The sequence below is a fragment of the Microtus pennsylvanicus genome, chromosome 5 (genome assembly GCF_037038515.1).
Source record: "Microtus pennsylvanicus isolate mMicPen1 chromosome 5, mMicPen1.hap1, whole genome shotgun sequence".
NCBI lineage: Eukaryota > Metazoa > Chordata > Mammalia > Rodentia > Cricetidae > Microtus > Microtus pennsylvanicus.
The window spans coordinates 124,811,548-124,834,171 of NC_134583.1; the positions used below are offsets into that span (position 1 = coordinate 124,811,548).

General features: G+C 42.6%; 1 protein-coding gene across 5 annotated transcripts in view; it reads left to right on the top strand.

The window, feature by feature from the left end:
- The window catches only part of Gbf1 (golgi brefeldin A resistant guanine nucleotide exchange factor 1), a 146,904-nt gene that overhangs the window by 90,049 nt on the left and 34,231 nt on the right, over positions 1 to 22,624 (top strand). For 4 of the 5 annotated variants that reach the window (XM_075974253.1, XM_075974254.1, XM_075974255.1 and 1 more), the window contains exons 4-10: positions 7,993 to 8,124; positions 14,570 to 14,688; positions 16,124 to 16,232; positions 16,705 to 16,765; positions 17,800 to 17,854; positions 21,534 to 21,681; positions 22,003 to 22,226. In XM_075974253.1, coding sequence (XP_075830368.1) covers positions 7,993 to 8,124; positions 14,570 to 14,688; positions 16,124 to 16,232; positions 16,705 to 16,765; positions 17,800 to 17,854; positions 21,534 to 21,681; positions 22,003 to 22,226 — 848 coding nt within the window. Of the gene's footprint in view, positions 1 to 7,992; positions 8,125 to 14,569; positions 14,689 to 16,123; positions 16,233 to 16,704; positions 16,766 to 17,799; positions 17,855 to 18,475; positions 18,575 to 21,533; positions 21,682 to 22,002; positions 22,227 to 22,624 lie in introns of all 5 variants that reach the window. The other variant, XM_075974257.1, reaches the window with a different exon arrangement.

Genomic DNA, 22,624 nt, shown 5'->3' on the forward strand with positions numbered 1-22,624 from the left:
GGCTATCAACTAACCTAACTTGGGTTTTGCTTTTAAACATTTTTGTTACTTTAAGAATTTTACTTTTTTGCCAGGCTGGTGGCTCATGCCTTTAATCCATCCCAGCACTCAGGAGGCAGAGGCAGGAGGATCTCTGTGAGTTCAAGGCCAGCCTGGTTTACAGAGCAAGTTCCAGGACAGGCTCCAAAGCTACAGAGAAACCCTGTCTCGAAAAACCAAAAAAAAAAAAAGTGTTTTTCTGTGTAGTCCTAGTTGTCCTAGAGTGCTGGGATTAAAGGCGTGTACCACCTCTGCCTGGCTTGGAATTCTACCTTTTAATTGTATTGATTGGTACTGGGATTGAAGCCAGGACCTTGCAGATATTAAGCAAGGGCTTTATCACTGAGCCACATCACCAGTCTCACTTACTCTTTATTGAGACAGGATCTTACTAAATTCCTGTGTCTGATCTTGAACTCCATATGTAGCTCAAGCATGCTTTGAATTTGTCATCTTCCTGCGTCAGCCTAAGTAACTGGGATTATACCTGAGCCACCATACCCACCTCCCACTTGGTCCATGTGGATGGAAAAAAAAAAAAACCACTCCTAACATACTCTGATTAAGCCTGAAGTGATTCCTCAATTTACACACTTCGGGGTTAACATCTAAAAGTCCTAGGATTAGACATCATAAATTTATGTTTCCTTTCTGTCCGTCATTGGTGGTTTACAGACCATGGTCACAAGTCCCCAGCCTAAGTTAGAAATGACATAAAACTCATCCTTCCTAAAGATCTGCCACACAAAGTCTCAAGATAACCAGTAAAAAAAATGGGGGGGCCTTTTGTGTGTGTTCTCTGACTGAACACTTTGTCAGGCTGCGGCCATCTCTCTGTCCTCAAAGCACAGCTCTCCCTGGGGAGAGACCAGAGGGATCCTTGTCCAGAAACAACATCTCACAGCACATGGAACAGGAACAGCCGCTCTTGGTGACTCTCTGTACCCAGTACTTACTTGCTGTCTCCTACAGTTTTACTGCTTGAGATCACATTTAGCCTCCACTTTAAAAAGATAAAACAAGAGGCTAAAGAAATGGCTCAGTGATGAGGAGTACTTGTTTCTCTTGCAGTAGAGCCAGGGTGGCTCACAGACATCTGAAATTCCAGTAACGGGACCCAATATCTTCTTCAGACCTCAGAGGGCTCCAGGATCACACATGGTGCACAGACATACATGTAGGCAAAACACTTATACATTAAAATGAAAAAAATTCAAAACACAAGGCAAATACTTAAAGGTAGGGTATACAAGGGAACTACTATCCAATCTGACAGTAATGCATGAATCCTGGTTGGTACAGCAATGAAAGTCTGGCACACTGTGGGTGTCCCTACTATATGACAAGGTTAGTTTGCTGCTAGAGTTGCTACTTATCACTTTATGCAAATCTGGTGTAGGAGAGCCCTCCCTGCAACACAAGTCCTGTTCCATTGTCTGGGAAAACAGCTTCAGTTTGCCTCTGACATCAACAATAACTAAATAGGTTATTAAGCAGTTTTCAAGATAGCTGCTGTGTTGCATATATGTTGTAATTGTTGCTTCAGGAGGCTGAAACAGAAGGATCCATTGAGCCCAAGGGTTTGAGACCAGCCTGAGCAACATGATGAAACAGGTCAAATTTAGACTATTTTGTTCTCTCAATAACTAAGAAACAATATTGCCATCTCCATTTTTCACTAGTAAGGAAATGAAGGCTCTCAGAGGTTGTGGTGCCCAATGTCATAGAATAAATGGAAAACATTGAGTTTGAACCCAGGCTTTGTTAATTCCAAAGCTAGGGTGCATAAACACTTCGTTAAATTGTTTTTTATTTTTGTTTTGTTTTTTGTTTGTTTGGTTGGCTGGCTTTTCAAGACAGAGTTTCTCTGTGAACAGCCCTAGCTGTTCTGGAACTAGCTCTGTAGACCAGGCTGGTCTTGAACTCACAGAGAACCACCTGCCTCTGCTTCCCAAGTGCTGGGACTAAGTACATGCACCACTACTGCCCGATGTCTTTAAATTCTTAAAAAGTATACCAAGCTGGGCTGGAGCAGTGGCTCAGAGGTTAAAATCACTGGCTGTTCCTCCAGAGGGGGTTCAATTTCCAGCACCCACATGGCTGCTCACAACTGTCTATAACTCCAGTTCCAGGAGATCTGACATCCTCACAAAGACACATGGCTGCTCACAACTGTCTATAACTCCAGTTCCAGGAGATCTGACATCCTCACAAAGACATAAATGTAGGCAGTTGTGAAGTGCTATATGGATGCTAGGAATTGAATCCCAATCCCCTGAAAGAACAGCCAGCTCTCTTAACTGCTGAGTCATCTCTCTAGCCCCAATACCAAGTTATTTCTGTAGGTTTACTATATGCCTCGACTGTCCTAGAATTTTAGTTTCTTCTGTTCCTCTCCTCTTACCCAGTCTCTATACAGTGTTAGTTATTGATTGGAGTACTGCCCTATGAATTAAGTCTTGGGTTTATTCAGGTTCACTCCTAATCCAAGAAGGAGAACAAGGCCCCTTTAACAAGGCCAGAAGGCTAAATGAGGCCCATAGGGACTGTCCTCAAACAGTGGCTTGAGGACAGACTGAGCCATCTCCCTCCCTGGAGCATAAGTTTGATATGTGAGCTTTAAACGCTAGTACTTTTCCTGCTAGAGGGAACTGGTGAGCAATTCATCTGTAACATACAGGCAGACCAAAGCTGCTATAGCCTTTCTCTGCTTGCACTATTACCACCAAGTCCAGAAGCAAGCAAGCAGTTTCAAAGCCCAGGAGAAATTAAAAACTTGTGTTGCTGTACTTTGCAGCATGTTGGCGTACCCCAGCTTTATGCAGCCATTGTACTTGGAGCAGCTTTTTCAATCAAAATTCCTTTTATCTAGTAAAAGGTTTCATTCTTCTATAGCAGAAAAAAGAAAAGACTCTTTATAAGTTTATTATCAGCTACTACCCTGTCAGGTATCTACAGGGGACTTAAAGGGAAAAGAGAAAATAAAAAGAAAATTCCAAATTGACATTAGTAAGATCTGTAGGTAATGAGCCTGAGAGGTAAATAAAGCGGTGGAGGCAGTGGTGGCAGCGTTGGCAAAGGAGGAAGAAGAGAAGAGGAGGAGGAGGTGAAGGAGGAGGAAAGAAAAAGAAGGGGTATTATTATTAATATTATTACTATTACTATTATTATTATTAGAGTATCAGGACTGCTAACAACCTCTCCATATCCCTTAAGCAATGTAAAATCCCTCTTCAACAGCCAAAAATAGCTACTACTACATCAGCATGTCATGAAGTCTTAGCTATACTGGGAATCTTTTTTTTTTTTTTTTTTTTTTTGGTTTTTTTCGAGACAGGGTTTCTCTGTAGCTTTGGAGCCTGTCCTGGAACTAGCTCTTGTAGACCAGGCTGGTCTCGAACTCACAGAGATCCGCCTGCCTCTGCCTCCCGAGTGCTGGGATTAAAGGCGTGCGCCACCACCGCCCAGCTATACTAGGACTCTTGACTGCTTCTGCTATCCTCATGCTAATGTGCTTAAGAACTTTTATGATAAGGGACATTTCCCATTTTACCTGTGGGAAATATAAAGGCATTAAAGCTGTGACACGTGAGCTTACAGTGTCTGTGAGAAAATTAGTAAACATGGTTCATGAGAGCAGTAGTCTTTTGAATATTCACACCTTTGAAAAGTACCCAGAGAAAATTCCAGGACAACTGAACCTGAGTATACAATCCTGAAAGGTTTGGGGAACAATGCCACAAAATAAGGAGCAAAATCTATACCTACCTGGCCAGCACATGTCACATCAACAGTGTCCATTGTCTGTCTCTCTTATCTTATCCCAACTCTGTGTGTAATTCAAAAGCTGTGGTTTTTCTGGTAATATTGCGTTCTAGCCCAAGGTGCATTGTTAATATTTTAGACAGCTATGTGAGATGGATAATGACTTTTTAAGAAAATTCTTTATGTCGAATTATTTATTTAGAGAGGTGGCTCAGAGTAAAGAACACTTGTCTCTCTTGAACTTCTCACCTCCACAGGCACTAGCACACACAGTGCACGTTATACACAGGCAGCACACTCATGCAGTAAAATCCAAAAAAACTTTAGTATTTTTAGTTCCAAGCCAGTAAGACTAAATAGTGAGATCTTCTCTCAAAATAAATAAGATAAACAGACAAAAGAGAGCCAGATATGGTTTCATGTGCCTGTCATTCCAGCACGTGGGAGTTGGAAACAAGAGGATAAGTCGAGGCTATATAAACTCTTGCTTCAAGGTGGAAAAAAAAACTGAAGAAGCCTAAGATTCACTAGAGTGACTTTAAAGTATCACATCAAAACACAATTTATAAAATAAATATTAATAAATTGGGTTTCATTGGATGATGCACACCCTTAATCTCCCTTGTGAGGCAGAGGCAGGTGGGTCTCTGTGAGTTCAAGGCCAGCCTGGTCTAGAGAGTGAGTTCTAAAATAGCCAGGGCTATTCAGAGAAACCATGTCTCAAAAACAAACAAAAACAAACAAACAAAAAACACCTCAAAACCAAAGCAATAACAAAAAGACAAATTGGGTTTCATCGAACCCAAGAACAATGGCAATGGGTTTTTGATCCTACTGCACGTACTGGCTTTGTGGGAGCCTAGGCAGTTTGGATGCTCACCTTACCTGGGTGGAGGTGGGTGGTCCTTGGACTTCCCACAGGGCAGGGAACCCTGATTGCTCTTTGAGCTGACGAGGGAAGGGGACTTGATTGGGGGAGGGGGAGGGAAATGGGAGGCGGTGGCGGGAAGAGACAGAAATCTTAAATAAATAAGTAAATAAATAAATAGTATAGGTGGGCATTGTAGCACACAACTTTAATTCTAGCATTAGGAGGCAGAGGCAGGTAGATCTCTGAGTTTAAACCAGCCTAGTGTGGAACACATAGTTTCAGGACAGCCAGGGCTATGTAGAGAGACCCTGTCTCATAAAAAAACAAAAACAAAAAACAAACCCAAGACAGAAACATAACCAAAATTATGTCTGCTGTATAAACATGTAAAAGGCTGGAAAGGACCAATCCTTAGATTGTGAGAATATCTGCAATTAACTGTGTCATCACTGAAGACTTGAATGTGGATAAGAAGTCGATACAACAGTGATTCTCGACCTTTTATGCTGTGGTGACCCCAGTATAAAATTATTTGCTACTTCATAACTATAATTTTGCTACTGTTATAAATCATAATATAAATATCTGTGTTTTCAGATGATTTTAAGCAAGCCCTGTGAAAGGTCTGTTCGACCCCAAGGGGTTGCGACCTCTAAGTTGAGAAGCACTTTTCTAATGGGCAGGGTAGTAAACTGGAGACTGATGCCCTTCCGCCAGTTAATGAATAAAGAACCTACACACACATGGAGAGGATACTGTCCTACAGTAAACTGGAGACTGATGCCCTTCCGCCAGTTAATGAATAAAGAACCTACACACACATGGAGAGGATACTGTCCTACAGTAAATAGGGACAAACCCCTGCATGCAAGCAGCTTGGGTAAATATCTTATGTATACCAAATGTGAGCATTTTTTTAGATGATAGACCAAGGTAAACATAAAGTAGTAAGAGAAGATGATTTTAAGTTTTCTTGTGTGTATGGTAGCCAGGCCTCAGATGCCTACCTATTGCTGCCTACCTTCGTTTTTGAGACAGAATCTCTCATAAATCTTCTCAGCTAAGCTGACTGGCCAACAAGCCCACAGGATTCTTCTGTCTCTGCACCTAGCACTGGAGTTAGAGACTTTAACATAGGTGCTGGAGGTCTAAACTCAGGGACTCATGTTTATGCAGCGAGCACTTTGTACTCATTTAGCCATTTCCTTTCTAACTGTACATCTTTTAACATGCTCTTAAAAAGTGTTATGTATTCCACTTTTCCTAAATATAGTCTGTCTACCTTAATGCTTATTATTGCACACATACTTGTGCACACATTTCTCTTTAGTTTTTATGTAAGTTGTCCTCTCTAGGTAGACCCAGTGGGAAATGAGAAGCAGGTTTTATACAGCTGATGTGATCACTGTACAGACAGGCTTGGAAAATTCTACCCAGTCTGCCAATTAATTAAAGCATTAATCTGGGAAGCAGCCGGCCCAGAAAATGTTTGCTCAGAGAGACAAAAGGTAGGAACTGAGTAGGGAGTGCCCTATATTTGCATGAAAATAAAGGTTCATAAGAATGAACACACACACACACACAGACAGACACACACACACCTACCTTTCCTTTGTCTCTAAAAATGGGATAGCCTTGATCATATCTCTTAGCAAGTTTCTGACTTGTTAAGGAAAACTAAAAGGGAATGAACTCCGAAAGCTGAAACCACAGTAGAGTATAACAAGCAAATTCAACAACCCTCAGCAAAGTCGGGTAGGCAGGAAGTCCAGGGCGGTGTGTCTTCTTGACCTGGAATGAAATCTGCTACAGTGGAAGTATGTGCTGGCAATTAAGTAGGATAGGTGTATGGTTTGGGGAGCTTTAGAACCATGTAGATCCCAGCTCTGCTTATTGTGTGGTTTGAGGCCAGTCATTATCTTAACTAACCCTTATTTTTCTCAAAGACTGTTATGCTCCTTCATCTCAGGACAGTTAGCTCTTGGAAGGGAGGGAGGGAGGGAGGGAGGGAAAGAGAGAGAGAGAGAGAGGGAGAAAGAGAGAGAGAGAAGGAGAAGGAAGGAAGGAAGGAAGGAAAGAAAGAAAGAAAGAAAGAAAGAAAGAAAGAAAGAAAGAAAGAAAGAAAGAAAGAAAGAAGCAAGCCAGCAAAGAGTGGTTAGGACCTTCCAAGATTACAGATTGTCTCTGTAACTGGAGGCTGCTCAGCCTTTTGCTTGTTTTAGGCTTCCATTTCAGCAAGGGACTATGAACTAGTCTTTCTTTTACCCTGGGATTTCGTTAGTCTTACTCTGTACACAAGGTAAAGCTTACCTGTGTGTCACCAAAGACGATGACAAGAGCATGGACAATTGACTCATGCTTTTTGGTTATATTAAATAAGTATTGCTGATTTCTTTGTTTGTTTGTTTTTTTGAAACAGAGTAGTCTGCTACTCTGGCTGACCTGGAACTTGCTTCAAATGTGTAGTGATTTTTCTACTTCTGCCTCCTGAAAACTGGAGTTATAGATGTGAACTGCCATGCCTGATGCCCAGCTATTAATTTCTTGATTGATCAAGGGCTAGGAGTATAATTCAATGGAAGAATAGTTACATAGCATATGAAGTGTCCTGAGCTCAATCTCCAACATAACAAGCACAACACTAATGAAATAGAGCAAAATGTCTGAAAGTCTGAAACTGGAGAGGTGACTCAGCAGTTGAGAGCACTGACTGCCTCTCTTCCAGAGGACCTGAGTGTGATTCCCAGCAACCACAGCCCTCCATAGTGGGATCTGATGTCCTCTTCTGGCATGCAGGCATACATGCAGATAGAGCACTCATACACACAAAATAAATAGCTCTTAAAAAAAAACAAAATCTGGGCCTGGAGAGATGGCTCAGTGGTTAAGAGCACTGATTGCTCTTCCAGAAGGACATGGGTTCGATTCCTAGCATTCACATGGCAGCTCACAACTGTCTGTAACACCTGCACACAGACAGACATACACACAGGCAAAACACCAATGCATGTAAAGTAAAAATAAATAAAAAAAAAAACTGATAGGCTGTATATGACATAAAACTCCCCCTTTTAATAATTTTACTGTTAATTTTTAAAATGTGCTTTTTAAAAATGTTTAATCTTTTAGAGCTACATAGTAAAACTTTTACAGATAAAATGGTAATGTCAGGAATTTAATTCAAGTTATTCTAGGGGGAGGAGGACTGACCCAACCATGAAGACCTATAGCTTACTTCAATAGACGGAACTGATCTTTTCCGGAGTTAACTTTTGTTAGATAGTTTCTTGATTTGTGTCTTTTCGTTTTACTTGTAGAACTCTCAGAGATTGAGCCAAATGTATTCCTTCGTCCATTTCTGGAAGTTATTCGCTCTGAAGATACCACTGGTCCTATCACCGGCCTGGCACTCACCTCTGTCAACAAGTTCCTGTCCTACGCACTCATCGGTAAGCCTTAGACTCTGTCGGATATCTCCAACACGCTATTTCCTGCTTCTCTTCAGTTGCTCAGGCCTTAAAGTAGCCAGTGAGTCTTGCCTTCCCATTCCTGGTAGAGAATAGGACTACTTATTATCCATCATGCAAATTGTTATTTCTTTGTCTTGGGGAGTAGGGACAAGGGCCATGCCCATGGAACAGTGTTCACATGGAGGTCAGAGGAAAATTTGTGGCATAGGTTTTCTTCTTCCACCATGTGGAGCCAAAGGAACAAACTCCAATCACTAGACTTGGCAGCAAGTTTCTTTACCCACTGAGCTGTCCCTCTGACCTGGTCTATCTTATTTTCTAAATATAACTTATGTTTATTGTAAGAAAGCAAACAATACAGAGACATCTGAAAGAAGAGCTAAGTGTTTCTCCTCTGTTGTGGTGCCGGAATCTCTTCTTTAGGGAAAAGTGTCAATGACATGGCTTGACTTGTTTCTTGATGCATATATATATGAGCAAACCCTTCCCCCACATGCACACCTCCATTTTAAGGCAGATGGTGGCACACACCTTTAATACCAGCACTCGGAAAGCAGAAACAGGTGGATCTCTGAGTTCAAGGCCAGCCTAGTCTACTTCGAGAAACTCTATCTGGAAGAACTAAAAAAAGGGGGGGTGGGGGGGTGGGGGGAGGGCTTTCTATGTAGCCTGGAACTTTCAGTCCTCTTGCCTCAGCCTCTCAAGTACTGGATTTAGGCAGTATTATTATTATTTTTAAAGATTCATTTATGCAGCAAGGCAGTGATGGTACACACCTTCAATCCCAGTACTTGGGAGGCAGAGACTCTCTGTGAGTTTGAGGCCAGCCTGGTCTACAGAGCAAGCTCCAAAAAAAACCACAGAAAAATCCTGTCTCAAAAAAAAAAAGAAAAAAAGGAAAAGGAAAAAAAGATTCATTTGCTCATGCGTATGTGTGTGTACAATATGCATGCAGATACCCACAGGGTCCAGAAAGGGTATCAGATTCCCCTGAAACTGTAGTTACAGACATTGATGAGCAACCCGATCTAGATGCTGGGATCTGAACCTGGGTCCTCTGGAAGAACAGAGTACTCTTACTCTTAACTGATGAGCCATCTGTCCAGTCTAATTATCCTTTTTTAAAAAGGGGTGGAATAAAAGGATATTTTTACTATGTATTTTTTATATTTTAATTAATAGTTTTAATTTGATATACACAAGATAATTATATAGCTGATTTTTTCTTTTCATTGTAGTAAAACATATATACATATTATATAAATATATAAGCACACACATACATATACATATATAAACATACACACACACACACACATATATATATATATAATTTTCCCTTTTAATCTGTTTTCCTGTAAGACAGATCTCATGTCGCCCAAGCTGACCTCAGATTCATTTTGTAGAAAGGATAACTATGAGTTTCATGTCTTCCTGACTTCACCTTCCCATACTGGGATGATAAACCTGTGTCACCACACCCAGTTTTATGAAATGTTAGGATCAAACCAGTGGCTTTGTGCATTCTAGACAGGCACTTCATATCCCCAGTCCTCTTTAATCAGATTTAAGTATATAATAGTTTTAGTTATGCCCACAGTATTGTGCTTCTCAAACTTTTTTATTGCTCAAATTTTAACAATGAAATAATAACTTCCTATTTCTCCCTCTCATCCACCCCGGATTTAATAGTGTCTTTTATTTAATATTAACATTATTCCCTTTTTGAAACCATTATAAATAATGCTGAAATAAACATCCTTGTTTCTCTGACCTTGTTTACTTATTTTATTTTCCGAGTCAGGGTTTCTCTGTAGCTTTGGGGCCTGTCTCGGATCTTGCTCTGTAGACCAGGCTGACCTCAAACTCACAGAGACCCGTCTACTTCTACCTCCCAAGTATTGGGATTAAAGATGTGCGCCACCACCGCCTGGCTTCTCATTTTATTTCTGTGTGAAATATTTCTAAACTTGAAATTTCTGGTGTAGAGTCTGTGTATATAACATAAGTGCTACATTTTATAGATTACTTCCCCAGCAGGTTGCAGCATCTACATTCACACCAGCAGTGTTTGAGAGTTTCCCTTTCTCTTCGCTGTCTTCAGCTCTGAATATTTTCAGTTTTCTTTTCTGTGTGTGTGCCACTTTGGTGGGCAAATTCTGTATGTTGTTTTTATTTCATTAAGTTGACTCTTTGAATCTCTTTTGGATTTAACAGTTGGTATACGTTCTTTGTATGGTGGGAATAACAACCTATTATCTATCATTGTATTAGAAAGTTTTGCTCTCAGTCTAGACCCAATCTACAGTGGATCTCTGATTTCTTTTCAGTAGTGGGGAGTGGGCCAGTGGCACAATGGATAATACGTCTGACTACGGATCAGAAGATTCAATGGTGGGACTTGAACCCAGGGCCTGAAACTTGCTAGCCAAGCACCCCGCCACTGAGTTATGTCCCCCTCTGTCAGTTTATATAAGATGTGCTTTTGCCACATTTGCCTTTCTTTTTCTTTTTTTCTTTCTTTCTTTCTTTCTTTCTTTCTTTCTTTCTTTCTTTCTTTCCTTCCTTCCTTCCTCCCTTCCTTCCTTCCTTTCCTTTCTTTCTTCCTTCTGTCTTTCTTTTCTTTCTTTTTTTCCTTTCTTTCTTTTCAGTTGGTCTTGTCACTCAGAATCTTAATTCTTTTTCCTCTATGAAAAACCCATGTGAAGCTGGGCAGTGATGGTGCACACCTTTAATCCCAGCACTCAGGAGGCAAAGGCAGGCAGATTTCTGAGTTCAAGGCCAGCCTGGTCTGTAGAGTGAGTTTCAGGACAGCTAGGGCTACACAGAGAAACTGTGTCTAAGAACTCGCCTCCCCCTCTAAAGAGTAAGGAACAAAGAAAACAGGTGAGTGGCTGTGTTTGTTCCAAAGTGGAGAGACAAGGAAAGATGGGGGAGGCCTAGGTTCTAGCTAGCCAGAAACAAATGAATGACCTTCACATTCAGGAGAGAAAACTCTTTATCTTTTCTAGAAAATTTGATTTGCTTAACTAAAGCATTTAGGATCCTAAGCAGTAAGCAGGAGTCTTGGGTGTCAGCCAGGTTCTGAGTAGATAAGGTCTCAACCTCTCCATCCAGGCCAACTAAACTTAGCTTCATACTTTCCCTAAAAGAAACCAGGCCCAGTTGCTTCCAGCCTTGACCTGAGCACCACCTGCAGGTCACGTCTCTTCACAGCCTCAGCCAGCTGCCCTTCTGAGTCTTTCCCTTTGATCTTTTCTCCTTTCTCTGCTCCCTTCCTGGACTTGGCAAACAGGCTGGTCATTGGAGCCCTCAGGCCAGCTGGTCAATGGAGCTTCCTCTGGTGGGAAAGGAGAATGCTGGGAGGTGATGATTGCTATAGGGTGAGAAAAGGAGCAGGGAGGAATGTACAAAAGCAACCCTCTGGCAACTCTCTCTGAAGCTGGCTTCCAAGTGATAGAAAAGGAAGATGTCTGGAGTCTCCAAGAACACAAGGGCTACTAACTGAGCTGTCAACTCACCCTTTGTGTCAGCGACCTCCTAACAGAAACCACCACTGTCCCTGAATCCTGCAGCCCAAGACTTCTGAGATGATTTTCGGTCCTTAGTTTGGTCCCACGTATCTGCCAAGCCATGATTTGTCTAGCTTGCTGGCAGGCTCTTCCAGTGATTCTAAGGACTGTTACTATTACCTGCCTTTTTGGAAAACTTTTTAGAAAAAAAGAAAATTGCTACTTTGTTGAAGCTGAGGGAATGAGAATACAAAAAGATCAAAAGAATTTAAATCACTTTATCAGGAGATTTTACTAAAAGATAGGAAGAAACAGATTCCAGAAGCCCTGAGCAAGACTGCTGTTCACTGAACTCTGATATGCCATTCATTACTAAGAAAGACCGGGCTTTCCTGTAACCCTGGAGGCCTAAATAATGACTTTCAAGCAGAGGGTTTAGTCAGGGCCATAAGGAATGGAATTTTCAGTTGGGCAGCGACGGCACACGTCTTTAATCCCAGCACTCTGTAGGAGAGGCAATCAGATCTCTCTCTTTGAGTTCGAGGCCAGCCTGGTCTTACAAGCAAGTTTCAGGATAGCCAGCGCTGTAATGTACAGAAACCCTATTTCACAAAACAAACAAACAAAATTGCCTGTGCTGGTTGAGAGAGACACAAGAGGATGATAGGAGGAAAAGCTGGATCACCACATTGTGCTTTGAGTCCTGAAACTGGTTTCCCTTTGCATATCTCTGAAGCAGCCACTGAATACTAGGCAGAATAGTCTTGGATGTGTTGGAGACTAGTGCCGACAACAGACGAGAAAGGAAAAGCAAAGAGTACTCATGTTAAAGAAAGACTTCCTGCTCATTGTTGCCAGAAAAACGCTCAGGCTTCTTCACAATCCTCCAAGCTTTAGGCCCAGGAACTCCATTAATTTCAGGTACCAAAACAGGGGAAATCGCCAGGTGTGGCACTTATGGTTAAGCCCTGCAACTTTGGAAGCAGAGGCAGGAGATCTGTGAGTTCAAGGCTAGCTTGGCCTACATAGTTGAGTTTCAGGCAAGCAAGGGCTACATAGCGAAACCTTGACTCAGAACAAAGAAAAAGGAGGGAGGGGTAGCGAGATGTGTCTCCTGACTCCTATCACTATGTTCAGGAGGGGCTCACTCTCCGTGCTACCTCAGCTTTACCCCGGTTTGAGCCTTGTGCCTTTCCTAATTAACTCCATGAGCTCACTTTCTAAAGCTATGCAACAAATGAACTCTCCAGAAACAGCCTGGCGCTTAAGCCAGCAGTCCACATAGTTCTGCAGGACTCTGAAGGCATTGCTGGAGACAGCTCTTAGCCTGCTCCGTGTGACTCTTTAACTCAAGAGTAGAAGCAGAGTTTATCCCTTTACTACCAGCCTTTAGTTGTAGGTCAAATCCTAGCTGCCTCCCTCTCCCCAGTCTTCGGTCCTATTCGGTTTGTTTCTTTTTCTCTCCTAAAGCCTGGTTAGTTAAAGGAGGAACAAGATTTTTTTTATTAAAAAAAAAAGCTGCTTATGGTTGGCTCATACCTTATAATTTCAACTCTTTGAAAGGTAGAAGAAGGAGGATAAGGAATTCAAGACCACACTTAGCTTCCTAGTGAACTCAAGGCCAGCCTAGGCTACACAAGCAAGACCCTGTCTCAAAAACAACAACAACAACAACAAAAAGACCAACTAAATAAATAAATGAAAACAAGTTATTTGGAGTAGGTGGCAGGATCTCTCTGTTTACAGTCCTGGTTGGCTTCAAGCTCATCACTCAGCCTGTCAAGTGTGTGGCATCCCACCTGGTCTTGGTATCAAGAGTCTTACTCAGTGTTGTTGTTTTAAATAAGAATGAACTCAAAGGACCTTTGATCTGGTATAATATGGTACCCAGATTGAAGTACTGGTGGCACTAACCATCTATTTTTAACATCATTCCCTTAATTCAATTGTACCAGAACATACGACTCCAAAAAAAGAAGTTCTATTAAAAGATGAAAAGAATGCTGGGCAGTGGTGGCACACACCTTTGATCCCAGCACTCAGGAGACAGAGGCAGGCGGATCTCTGTGAGGTCAAGGCCAGCCTGGTCTACAAAGCGTGACCCAGGACAGCCAGAGCTGTCACACGGAGAAACCCTGTCTCAAAAAGATGGAAGGGGGGAAAAGATGAAAAGAGAAAAGCTACAGCCTTGGCATTCAAAACTCTGACTCTACTTGCTTTTGGTTCCTGTTTTTAGGCCTTTCCACTTCAAAATGAGTAGTTTACTACTGGTGATTACCCAAGTGTGTCCCTGTTTCCAGAAGTATTAACTTTACCTCAGCTCTTAGAAATGCAGGTTCTTAGGCCCCACTGTATACCTACAAAATCAAAGTTTCTGCGGGGTCAGTTGAGAAAGTACACACAACCTCAGGACCTGAGTTTGGGCACTGTAGTGCAAGCTCTGGAGACGTGAAGATAGGAAGATCCCTAAGGCTTGCTCACCTCAGGCTAGCTGAATCACTCACTGAACTATAGGTGCAGTGAGAGACTTTGTCTCACAAAAATAAATAAGGTGGAGAGTAACTGAGGAAGATACCTGGCATTGACCTCTGACATACACACATGTCACACACACGCTACACACACAAAAAAAGCTAGAAGTAAGCTGGAGGCTGAGTGTTTGTTTTTTTTTTTAAGACAAATACTACAGGTAATTTTGATACATGTTTTTTGACTCAGTAGAGTCGTACAGAGGGAACTGTTAAAGCCAGTTATGGGTAAAATTCTTAGGTGGCTCAAAAAAAACAAAAAACAAAAAACCTAGTTAGGGAACTGGTGAGAAAGCCAGAGTCTCTCCAGCAATTTATAGAGGTCATCTTCCTTTTTCCCTGTCTTCCTTACATGATTTAATCTGTCCCTTTTTGCTGGAACAGATCCAACTCATGAGGGCACAGCAGAGGGCATGGAGAACATGGCAGATGCTGTCACTCACGCCCGTTTTGTGGGCACAGATCCTGCCAGTGATGAAGTTGTCCTGATGAAAATCCTCCAGGTAAGTGGGAGAGAAGAGCAATTAGACTAATGGCCAAGGGCTGATGCTGCTGGCTCTACTTACCCAAGTCTGCAGGCAGCATGAAGCTGTGTTTTGACTCCACTGAGGCTTAGAGACCAACTCTGTTTCCAAACAAGGAGCTCAGGTACCCAAAGTAAAAGCTTTCCTAAGGAAAATAATTAAGAGCTTTAAATGATCTGATATCAAATACCAGAAGCTCTTACTACATGTGTGCCTCTGGTAGACTGTATCCATGTCATCCCTCTGTAGGTGTAGGCTGGAGCTGGAGGGAGTTATGAGCTTGTGTCCTGACTGTGCTAAGCACAGAAAGGGCTCCCAAGTCAAGCACTTGGGTGTCTCTTTCAGGTTGAATGAAATAAGGTCAGCACTTAATTTTTTTGTTTTTAGTTTAGTTTAGTTTTTTAAGGCAGAGTATCTCGTGTAGCCCTGGGTGTCCTAGAACTGTAGGACTAGGCTAACTTGGAACTCAGAGTTCTATGTACCTCTGCTAATCTTCCTGCCTTGATCTCCCAAATGCTAATATTACAAGCATGTTACATTGTACCCAGCTTTGAGGTCAGCATTCTTGCTAATTTACCCTGAAATCAGGCATGGTCATGCATACTTGTAATTGTAGTTCTTGGGAGACTGAAGCAGAAATTCCAGCCCAACCTGGGCTAAGTACAAAATCCTATCTCAAAAAATAAAAAAAATCAGGAGGTAAAGAGATGCTCACCTGTTTTTTTGGGCAAAGCTCTTGCCTAGCATATGTAATTTGATCTCTCCAGCACCTTTTTTTTTTTTTTAAGAGAAAGAACTGAAGAGATAGCTCAGGTAGTAAACGGTATGCCTTTTAAGCATGAAGACCCCAATACTCATGCAAAAAGCCAGGCAAGGTGGTGAGTATAGTTGTAATCCCAGGGAAGCAAAGACAGGAGGATCCTGGGTCCTTGCTGCTCAGCCCGTCTAGCCTAATTGGTGAGCTCCAGGTCAGTGAGAGACCTAGCCTTAAAAGAAGTTGAGGAGCCAGGCATGGTGGCATACATCTTTAATACCAACATTCAAAAGGCAGAGGCAGGCAGATGTCTGAGTTCGAGGCCAGCCTGGTCTACAAAGTGAGTTCTAGGACAGCTAGGGCTACACAGAGAAACCCTGTCTTGAAAAACAAAAAGAAAAAAGTTGGACCAATTTTTGAGGTTGATACTCATGTTATGATCTGGCCTCCACATGCCCATTAACATACACAAACACACATGAACATGCACACAACACAAGCGCTGGTAATAATAATAATAATAATAATAATAATAATAATAATAATAATAATAATAATAATAATAATAAATTTACCCGGTAGGTGCCTTTTCTACCTTCAGGTAAGCTTTACTCAGCCTACTTAGTTCATCACAATGTTCTCTCTTTCTTCCTTTTGTAGGTTCTCCGAACTCTGTTGCTAACCCCAGTGGGTACCCACTTAACAAATGAATCTGTATGTGAGATTATGCAATCTTGCTTCCGGATTTGCTTTGAAATGAGGCTTAGTGGTAGGTACTTGAATTCTAGTTCCTTCACTCTCCTGCTGTTATCTGGTATCTATGTGTATAGGATGCTATCTCTGAACCCCATAGGACCAGGATTTCTCCATCATCTACCTTGGGTAACCTTGGGGATTTTGTTTTGAAGCTAGAATAGAGATCTTAACCCATTGTTCCCAGGCAGGAGTGGGGATAGCTCTTAAACTGACTCAGTTACAGAACCAAATCTCCCTTAGGGTTTCTGGGATTGACACCAATTGATAATCCAAGAAAACCCATCTAGTTGTCCCCTTTTCCTGACTCAGTAGTACCACCTAGTGGTCTGATAAAGTTATAGCTACCAGGCTGAGCTGGAGCTGGTTTTAATAAGTTTGGCATAATCCTTAGTAAACACAGTTTGGAGGGGAGTCTGCTCTGAGAAGTCTCCTGATAATAGCACAGCAAGTAATGACACCTGTGTTATTTGTTTTTGCCTGTGCAGAGTTATTGAGAAAATCCGCAGAGCACACTCTCGTAGACATGGTGCAGCTGCTCTTCACAAGGTAAACCTGCTGCTGTTTGCTTCTGCCCGGCTGCCCAGGCCTCTGGAGTCTGCCTGCTTCCACACAGCCACTTTAGGGACCCGGCCAACCCCACAACCACATCAGAGGCCACTGGGATTATAGATAGCAGTAGTTCTCCAGGCCCAGGGTTACTGAGCAAGGGAGAAGGAAGAGAGCTGCTGTGGCCTCTGGGAGGCAGAGGGTTATTTAATCTCTGCTTCCCAAACTTGTGTCTGTTTCTGTGCAGGTAGCATCTGGGAAAGGGAGCCTAGAGAAGATGCCAAATTTAAGCAGCCTAGAACAGGTTGCTGAGCTTCCAGAGCTCAGCCTGATTTCTGTAAAAGAAGGCCAAGACTAGGGCAACCAAGAGTTGTGAAAGCTGATTTATTGGCCCTTGTCTTGGCTGGCCTGGGATTCCCTGAGTTTAGCACTTAAAACTCTATATCCTGGCAAACCCTTTAATCCCAGGGAAACCATGATTTTTGATTTCCCTAGGAAGGACTCCTTCATTCTAGAGCCCAAGAAGCCTTTTTGTCCTAAATCTAATTGCCTATTCTATACTTCCTATCTAAAGACTCACTAGAGAAGAATTGAAGCAATGACTTTTAAGCCTATCGATGGTATTTCTTTTTGCTTTTAGAGTTAATCCCTATTGTCTGCACATTAGCCTGGCCTCGGACTCTGCTGCCAAGTTTCTTTCCCCGTGGGTTTACTGCCTTTAAAACACCAGCCTGTTTTTACTACTTTCTCTGTGCCTAACTCTCTGTCTCTTGGCTTTCAGCAGTGATTTCCAAGGATAAAAAGAACCTCCTTACTCCCAAGGCTGCTTAGTTACCCCACTCCAGTGTCTACTTTATCTATGTCTTACATGACCCACCCAGTTTCTATGGCTCTGAAGCTCTAAGAGGGATGAGATTAGCTTTTCTCTAGTTAAGAGACAAGGATGCTGTGGACCAATTCACCTACTATGACTGGCATAGAGGAGAACATTGTCATTATCCCTAGTAATAGTCATGCCATTCTCTATCTTACAGGTTACCTCAGTTTAAAGAAGAACCCAAGAGCTATGTGGGAACCAACATGAAGAAGGTGGGGTCTGAAAGTTCATCTGCTGTTCCCTGTCCAAACCTCCTTAACTTCCAGACTCAGTGCTATGGAATACTATTGATTAGTAGCAAAGACATGGTTTTGCCTAGATTGGTCTGCTTGAAATCTACAAATAGCTGTCACTCCTATAGTCAGTACCTCTCCTTGCTGACCTACCATGTATGCAGATAAGCCAGTCCTTAAGGAAACTGGACCAGGCTTTCCAGGCTGAGCTAAAGATTCATGTTGACAAAGATGAAAGTCTGACCATCTCCTTCTGGCTCAGTCTTGTCAGCAAATGAGAGCCCTAGAGAGGCTGTGCCCCAACTCCTTCCTAATGCTGAATAAGACGGGACTTGCCTGCTCTAGTCTCTGTTGAAGAGATCAAATCAAGCTAAATTCCAGATCAAACTGCTAGGAAAAGAATGGTGATGAGGATGGCCTCTTTCTGTCTGGAACCAAAACTCTGGACTTGTCAGACCTCTGATGAGGCTCTACCTGTGGAGTGACCCTTGGCTACTAGGTGCATGCACCTGCCCTGCTCCCTTCCATTCACCCCATTCCTGCCCTGTGCCCTGAGCTGACTTCACTCTTTTTAAACTGTCGTTTGCCTGTCTTTCACAGATGTCTCCATGTCTCCTCAGCAAACTGCAGCTAAGTAGTGGGGAGCAGACCAAAGCCCTGAACCAGTTAGAGAGGGTGCTACTCTTTAAGAACCTCAAGGTCTCTCGCCCTCGCCTTCCCCCCTTTTATTTATTTATTTATTTGTTTATTTATTTAAATGTTTACTTTTTTGATATGTAACACTGGGTCCAATTTCTGTTGTTCAGAGCACAACTTACCTACTCTAGTAACACAGCTTGGCGTTTGAAGAGTTGCATGTGTTTGTAGCTTTGCAGTACTGGGGATTCTCTTGGGATTTCTGGTTGCCTGGAAGTAGAATTAAGTCTTGAGCATCACATAATGAGCCTAGAGAGCCTGGATCCTGCTATCATCTTGTGGGAGGACTTAAGACCCACCATTTCTAGGGAAATTACAGGGACCTCAGGCAAGATCTTTCTTTCTCCCCTCCCCTATCTCAGAGCTGGTGTGGAGAGCTTAAGCATCGTCGTTGAGTAGGTCAGGATACCTGACTGATTTGGTGGTGAAGGTGGCACATCCTGTGAGGGTTTTTATTTCTTGGTTACATAAAAGGGATCATTGCAAGATTTAGGTCTCTAAGTTGATAGACAGGAACTAAGGAGCATGGCAGCCTAGGGCACCGGGATTTTTTTTTTTTTTGAGACAGTGTTTCTCTGTGTAACTTTGGAGCCTGTCCTGGAACTTCCTTTGTAGACGAGGTTGGTCTTGAACTCACAGAGCTCCGCCTGCCTCTGCCTCCTGAGTGCTGGGATTAAAGGCATATGCCACCACTAGTGGTGGGAATTTTCTAATATCTGCAAAGATACCCTCTGTTGTTTAAAATTCAAGATGTAGGTGAGTTTAGTGGAGAAGTATAAAAAGGTTACCTGAGCCCTTGAAAGACGATGAAGAGAGGGATGAGGGATGTCTAGGTTATCCATCACAAGAGTGTGCATGCCAGAGGTGTGATTGTGAGCATTCCTGTCATTGAAAATAAAATAACTGTGTGTGAGTGCTCCCTAGCTTGGGGTGTGTCTGTCCTATCTGAATGCATTGTCTCATTTTGTGTTTGCGTAGTTACAAATTTCAGCTGTCTTCAGTGGCTAGCCTGCATGTTGCCATGATTATTTGCCTAGGGCCTGTACAATTTTTATAAAGCTATTGCTTTATTGGAATCGTACAGATAAGGTGGCATAAAGTTCCATGAACACCTGCTGCCTGCCATGTACCTTAGGACACGAACATAGCAACAGTGAGGCCTGCATGAAAACTGCCAGCCTTTGGACTCCTGTACTAATCAGGAAGCCAGGAACACTCACTGAATTAACTTGCTTGGGGCTAGCTTTGCATAATACAAAGTGGAAGATAGGAAATACCAATTCTTGTGTAGAAAGAATGTCCATTGGGACTGATACAGAGGAGTCTCCTAGAAAGGAGAATTATCTCATAAACCTTTAGTTGTTTGGGCTTTCTGGAGCCTAGTGATAATGACCAGTAAGGCCAGATGGCCCTTTTGTTCTTTCATTGACCCTTTGAGTTTTGTGTTCTCTGTTTGTCTCATTCTTCTCCCAGATCAGTCTTTACCATGAATGTGATCTATCTGAACTCCAAGGTTACTGGGAAGAGCATCCTTCTGGCTCCTGCATAGTCATAGCAGCTCAGTTTTAGACATATGATTGCAGGTGTTTTAGAGGTGGAAGGACACGAATATGAATCCAATGAGAAGCTGGTACTCTTCAGAACTAAGAGAAAGGTTCAGTTTGGGGCCTCTCCTTTATTAGGAGGAGATTTGGGGAAGGAAGGAAGGAAGGAAGGAAGGAAGGAAGGAAGGAAGGAAGGAAGGAAGGAAGGAAGGAAGGAAGGAAAGATCTGGTTTCTTAGTAAATGTTCAGAGACTATCAAAGCTTTATGAGGGAGCTTGAAGGAAGACTTTTATCTCCAAATCTTAGAAGAAATTGAACAGATACTTTAACATTGAATCTAGTGGTACTAGGGATGTAGTTCAGTTGCAGGAGTCTTTGCTCGCATATACAAAGCACTGTGTTCGAGCCTCAGTACCACATAAGTGGAGTGTGGTAGCACATGCCTGCAATCCTAGCATTTGGAGGTAGAAGCAGTACCCAAAGCTCAAGGTCATCCTTGGCTACATAGTAATTTTGAGACCTAGTCCAGGATACATGAGGCCCTGTCTAAAAAAGTAAATAGCGATAAAATAAAATGGGGGGGGGGGGGCTGGAGAGATGGCTCAGAGGTTAAGAGCATTGCCTGCTCTTCCAAAGGTCCTGAGTTCAATTCCCAGCAACCACATGGTGGCTCACAACCATCTGTAATGGGGTCTGGTGCCCTCTTCTGGCCTGCAGGCATACACACAGACAGAATATTGTATACATAATAAATAAATATTTTTAAAAAAATAAAAAATAAAATGTAGGAAGGACAACTGTAAGAACAAGAGGCTTTATTGCAATAGCACAAATTGGGAGCAGCAGCAGCACTCCATTCTTAACGCCACAAATAATTGGAGTATCATTCCTTTCTCTATAAGATCAACTCTTCACCATCCATTTTAATGCAAGAACTCTAGAATAAAAGTTGTCCTTATGGTCTAGGTCCCAATTTATGCCTTAGTGAGAACGCTTTGACTCTAGATAGGAAGAGTAGGTACTCATATTTGGACAAGAACTAGAACTAGGAGCTGCTCTGCAGAGTGACTGTGGAGGAAAGTCAAGTCCACAGGCTTGTAGGCAAAGCTGCCCTTCCCTGGTCAGCAAGAACAGTGTGTGACAGCTGGCTATATCAACGACTAGTCAAAAAGCAGAATGTTGCCTTCCATGTGGAGGCCACTGTGCCGCTCCAAAAGCTGCAAGTGTATGAAAAAAAAAGCTGCAAGTGTAGAGGCCCAGGTGTATAGTCTGGTGGTCTAGATTATCTAACAATGATTTGGGGGCATAAGCTATTTTCTAGAGAACAGAAGGACTAAGTGCTGAGATATTTCTAGGAATAACATCTTTGTTTAAATTACTCTGTTAGTCTGGATACTAACGATGTATGATATTTCCAGCTGAAAATGAGAGCAGGAGGCATGAGTGACTCATCCAAGTGGAAGAAGCAGAAAAGATCCCCTCGGCCTCCTCGTCACACAACCAAAGTCATACCGAGTTCAGAGCTGCCCACCCCAAATGGAGCCACCTTATCTTCTAACCTTTCTAGTGAGTGCCTAGGTTGCTTCTTCTGATGAAAACAGAAAAGATCCTGTCTTTCTCGGGGAGTGGATTTGAAATGGAAAGCCAATTGCTGAGGGGCTTTGGTCTTTCTGCAGAGAACAGAAAGGGACATTTCAAGTCAAATCAAACTATGACCATTTAACAACCCTGCATGACTTCATGTCATTCCCTTTTCAGAGAGATTTCCACTACTTCAGAGGCATTTATAGATGAGTGTTCAGTCTGAGTAACAAGGCCCTGGTACTAAAGGGGATGCTTCACTCACAGAGCCTCTGCACCTTCAAGTTCCCTTCTGTTCCTTGTCAGGTGGCATGCCTTTCATTGATGTGCCCACATCCGTCTCCTCTGCAAGTTCAGAAGCTGCCTCAACAGTGGTCAGTCCCTGTACAGACAGTGGCCTGGAATTATCTTCCCAGACCACCTCCAAGGAGGACCTTACTGACCTGGAGCAAGCTGGCTCCCCAAGGGAAGGCACAGCCACAGAGCCTGGGAGCACTGAGATAGGAGTTTCCGATCAGCTTGACCCTCAGGTATGGCTGACTAATCCTAAAGGTCCCTCTACAATTTGTTACTGTAGGAGCTGGCTTGTTCTTTTGGGTTTTGTACCCATGCTTTGTCTTAAAAGAAAATTGGGTTGAGCATGGTAATACACGTCTTTAATTCCAGCACTTGAGAGGCAGGTGGATCTCTGTGAGTTTGAGGCCAGCCTGGTCTATACATCGAGTTCTAAGGCAGCCAAAGCTGCACAGAGAAACTCTATCCTGAAAGAGAGAGAGAGATTGGGGGTGGGGGGAGAGAAGGAGGAAGATTGGGATAGAAAGTTTTCCCATTTCCCAGAATCATTTTTGCTGCTCAGAAAACACATAGCATGACTTGCTGTGAGATTTATCAGGGTATACCTATGTTGGTAGGGGTAGTATCTGACGAA